The sequence below is a fragment of the Arachis stenosperma genome, chromosome 10, assembly GCF_014773155.1.
Source record: "Arachis stenosperma cultivar V10309 chromosome 10, arast.V10309.gnm1.PFL2, whole genome shotgun sequence".
Classification (NCBI taxonomy): Eukaryota; Viridiplantae; Streptophyta; class Magnoliopsida; order Fabales; family Fabaceae; genus Arachis; species Arachis stenosperma.
The window spans coordinates 1,258,716-1,263,933 of NC_080386.1; the positions used below are offsets into that span (position 1 = coordinate 1,258,716).

Genomic DNA, 5,218 nt, shown 5'->3' on the forward strand with positions numbered 1-5,218 from the left:
AGTGATTCAATGTTATCCTACTATCAATTATACTAACAAATTAGATTATATTTTTCAATTATTCTCACTTAGATGTATTCATTCTCAATTAGGTCTCACTTGAATGTGTTCGATTTTAATATTATACACACTATTTGTATTTAGATTCAATTATGCCTCTAGAAAATTGAATTATGTAAATGTTGTAGGAATTAGTTTCAACTTTTGATGAGCTATTTTTCGGAATGGATCATCGATTCTATCCTAGATATTTGTATTCTAACTTCAAAAAGAAATCTTTAAAACTCAAACTAAAGCATTCATGATGTGTAATTGACAGTAGGATAATATTGAATCATTTTTACAAACGTTAGGGATACAAATAGGACGATTTAAACGTTAGGGACACAAATAGAATTTACCCCAAACGTTGGGGACAAAAACCATACTTTACTCTTCATATAAATATGTAAATTATTATTATAAATCCTAAATATAATTTTTTATGTTAATAAATACATTAAAAGTTTTAATGTATGAATTAAAATAAAAATTAATTATAATAAATTTTTATTTTAATTTATACTTATTTATATGTATGTATTCGATTTACTGTGTATATCTTGTGCATAATAAATCGAATCAACCTAATTTAATTTATATGTAAATGCCTAAAAATTAAATTTGTTTGATTCAATTATATAAATCTGTTTAGGATATGTGTGTAACCAATTTTTATTCAGGATATTTGTATAATTTTAGCTTCCAATCAATTTATTAACATAAATTATCTTATTTTAAATTCAATATATATTTCTTTTAGTTTTATTTTCTCATAAATTCACTATTCTTTTAAACTTTTAATAATTCATTAATAACTTTGTATTTGCTGTACTCTTCAAATTTTTTATAAAAAGATCAAAATCATCAAATTACAAAATACTAACAAAAATTATTTTTTCTTTTTAATTTCTGAATATAATTTAACTTTAATTACGATAGCATATTTATACAAACAAAATAAAGCATATCAGATAATAATATTTTAATTTTTGAATATAATTTAATTCATTATTAACATGAAAATTATATTAGGATTTATAATAATAATTTATATATTTATATGAATATACATTGTTAATAACTTAATATTTAGTTGTATGAATATAAAAAATAAAAATAGTAAAACATAAAAATTATTATTATATTACAAATTTAAAAATATATTTGGAATCAAATTCTTGTATAGACATTAAATATCTATATATTAAAAATGATAATGATGTGTAAAATAATAGGTAAAAAACTAAAAATAGGCATGATGACAAATTCTTTTAGGGTAGAAGTCATAATAAATTTAATTTCATTTTTTTTTGGCTCACTTTATAAAAAGAAGGTGAGACACTCCTTGATATGAGTTTTGTTTCAGACAAAGTCCTAGTACTCACCACATCTTCAATTATTATTATTATTATTATTATTATTATTATTATTATTATATCTTAGGCCAAAATTGCTTGGATCAAAGATACACGTTTTCAATCCAGACCATTTGAAACAAATAAGAGCCCAACCTCAATAAAAAGCCCAACCCAATTGTTAGCATAATTAAGAACAAATTAATCCATGCTAATTATGCCACTCTATAACATAAACACACTGCACCAGTTCAGACAGGTTCCTACCACTACTGATTTGATTGAGGTCTTGTCTCTGCGTCTGGCGGTAGCAGCAACACGCGTCTCTCTTTAGGCACAACCAATTCATTTCAGCACTTACGGAAAAAAAGAAGCTTCAGCACAGTAGCATGACCCCATATCGCAAATATACTGTTGTAGCCAGTAATTCTATATTATTATTGAGAACGCCAAAATCATACCTCCTATTCTAGGATTTGACCCAATCAAACCCTTGATGGTATTTAATAATTTTTTTTATTTTATTGATTGTTAAGGTGGTCGGTCGGATTTGAGCGCTATAAAAAATAAAAAAATTTAAATTTTTCCAATCAATACGATACAATAATAATCATCATGGTACAATCAATCAAAGATAATGGGATTTTCAAGTGTTTATATTATTATAGGACTTTTATAATTTAATATATTATAAAGAGAGACATCAAAAAAATATATTTATAAAGACACTTCTATTAAACACAGCTATAAAAAAGATATTTTTATTAGACACATCTACAAAGACACTTTCATTAAATACTCTTATAAATAAGAGTTGGCAGATATTGACAGAAATGTTATTGCTAACGTAGCAGAATTGTATTCCTAATCATGGGATGTATATATGCATCAATCATAAGATTTGGTGTTGAACTGTTGATAAATTGACAAAGCCAACAAATTAAATATTTTATATGGAAACCTTTTTTATTATTATCTGATGTAGTTGTTAAATAGATAAATGATATATAAATCCTATAACAGTGTAAATTATTAAGCTTGAGATACACTTCACTCCACAGTTAATTAACGGCATAATTCTGAGTTATTGACAGTACTTAATTAGTACTTACGCATGAAAGTGCATGCCAAAGATTGAATCTAATACTAATACAAATTATAGTTTGTTACTTTAATATAGTATCTAATAAGGTTGTGTGCTTAAGAAGATATGGCAATACTATTAATTTAATTAATTGTTGCGAGCTGTGGAACATATAATTGCAGAAAGCGTGTATGGAATGTGGAAATGGGTCCCAAGAGAAAAATAATAGATCGCATGGAACTTGATATTGAAGCAACAAAAACTCAAATAGATAGGTTGTATAATTTAATGTATCTGAGGCTCATGTTATGCAAATTTCATATTCCACATTTTTGTCCAAAACAATATTGTAGCCATCAATCACGTATGATAAAAGGGCCCACGGATCATATAATGTTTCTGTATAGCACTACATAATTCTAATTTGTAAGTCTACAAGTATATTATTATTAAAAAGGAGAGGGGGAAAATTAAATAAAGAATTAAAAAAGAAAGGACAAAATTAATGGCTTTACATGTAAATTGCAAAACTCCTTCTGCTATAACCCTACCAAATGACTACTTTCTCCAAGTAATCAAGTACATTACTATTTATTTTATAAGAGATTATATTTGTATTCTTTATCGGAATAAAAAGACATTATTTCATTTTTATTAATCAGTTTAGTACTAAAATAAAAAGAAATATACAAAAAATAATATATGTGGTTGAAAAATTTGTATATGATTTTAAAAATGGTTAAATTCTTTAAGAAGGACCTAAGTTTTTTGCATATTACAAAAAACAAAGTTTTTATCTTTTTTTGCATTTCTTATTTTTTAATTGTAAAAAATAGTATGTGTTTTCTTTTAATTTGTTAATAGTATTAGACGATCAACACATTTTATGATTTGTAGTCATTAATTAACTATTAGTATCTTTAATAGTCTCAGATTATATCTAATAGTATAAAATTATATATTTTTTTAAATAATTAAATAGTGACTAAATTTTAATAAAAATACTAACTTTTTAAACTTTCTCGTATTCTATCCCAATGACTAATCTATGACATTTTGTTGGTTGATCAACTCATATTTTTTTACATCATTTTAGCCACTCATTTTAATAAATCTCACTAATTAAAGAATCATTTAATATATACAGTAGTGTTAGAAAAAAAATAATTTAAATTTTTTTATGAATAATACTAGAAAGACAAAAAAACAATTAAAGCTTGCCTTATTTAACATTTATTAATTATCGTAACAATTAATAAATACTAAATAAGACAAATTATAACTATTTTTTGCTGATATTTTTTGGTTAATAAACATTTTCGTTGTTTTATTTAGTATTTATTAATTGTTTTATGTCTACGCGTGGGTGCATGTGTTTATATAATAACATTCTTTTTATTTTTATCATAAAAAAGCAGATACTGCTACATATTTTTCCTTAATTTTTAACTCAAAAATAATTGACAGTGCTTGCAATATATTTATATATATAGTCACCGAAAAAAAATATATTTATATATATTAAACATGACTAGCTACAACGTTTAGTCAAAAAGATGTGTGACCATTTTCAAACCAAAATCAAATTTTTCTCTCCCAAGTGACAAGTCCATAGAGTCTGATTTGACTGTGTTAGACAGAGATTGATAGATAGATAGATATCTCTTGTTCTAATTCTCATGCTTCAAACTAAGCATTATTTTCATGACATGGAAACCATTGCAACGAAATCAGTAACCAAAGGAAGAAGCAATAATAAACTTTCCAAGACAATCCAGAAGGTCACTAGTCTCAATTTTGCTTCAAACAATGCCCTTTTCTTCCTCACTACTCATGAAACCAAAGCACATCATCATCAAGCTAAGAACAAAAATGAAGAATCCAAAGCAAGAACAAGAAGAAGAGCGGTTATGGAGGCTCTTATTGCAAGGCTCTTTGCTGGTGTCACCACCATTAAAGCTTCCTATGCAGAGCTGCAAATGGCTCAGCAACCTTACAACAATGAAGCAATTCAGAAAGCTGATCAAGCTGTTGTTGATGAACTCATTTCCATCTCTGAGTTGAAGAAAAGGTTCTTGAAGAAAGAACTTAACATTTCATCACCGCAAGTGAATCTCATGCTTGCAGAGGTTCAAGAACAACAAAGCCTAATGAAGACCTTTGGAATCACCATTCAAAAGCTCCAATCTTTGGTTGATACCAAAGATTCTGAAATCTCATCACTGAAGAAACAGCTTCATGAGTGCACTGCATTCAACAAATCACTTGAGAAGAAGCTACACTCAACAGTGTTCCTTCTTTGGAAACCTTAACCATAGGAAGCTACTCAAACTCAACAATGGTGGTGTCCCAGATTCAGCTTTCTTCGTTGCTTTTGCGGAGATGGCAAAGCGTGTGTGGTGTTTGCACTGTTTGGCACTTTCTTTAGATGAAGATATCAGAATTTTTCAGGTGAAGAAGAACACTAGATTCTCTGAGGCCTACATGGAATGTGAAGCAGAACAAGTAGTTTCAACCTCCTCAGAGGAAGTTACTGATTCCGATTCCGGCGAGCTTCGGGTGGGTTTCACGGTGGTTCCAGGTTTTATGATTGGAAAAAGTGTTATACAGAGCCAGGTTTACCTTTCTCCAGTGAGTTAGAATGCATATATTTGGTCTCAAAAGTCAAATTTCGTTTCTTTTTCTTTTACTTTCTTAAATTTGTTCATGGTATGGTGCCATTACTTTGTAGCTTAAA

The 5,218-nt window shown here is 27.4% G+C and overlaps 1 protein-coding gene across 1 annotated transcript; it reads left to right on the top strand.

Annotated features, from left to right (window-relative positions):
* Positions 1-4,112: 4,112 nt before the first annotated feature.
* On the top strand, positions 4,113-5,218 carry LOC130958097 (protein GRAVITROPIC IN THE LIGHT 1-like). The gene has a single exon (XM_057884997.1). It carries the CDS (start codon positions 4,720-4,722, stop codon positions 5,119-5,121), a length of 402 nt encoding a protein of 133 aa, XP_057740980.1. The 5' UTR covers positions 4,113-4,719; the 3' UTR covers positions 5,122-5,218.

What these genes read in the sequence shown, in the direction of transcription:
- LOC130958097 (XM_057884997.1), top strand. Translation starts at nt 4,720, where the DNA reads ATGAGTGCACTGCATTCAACAAATCACTTGAGAAGAAGCTACACTCAA.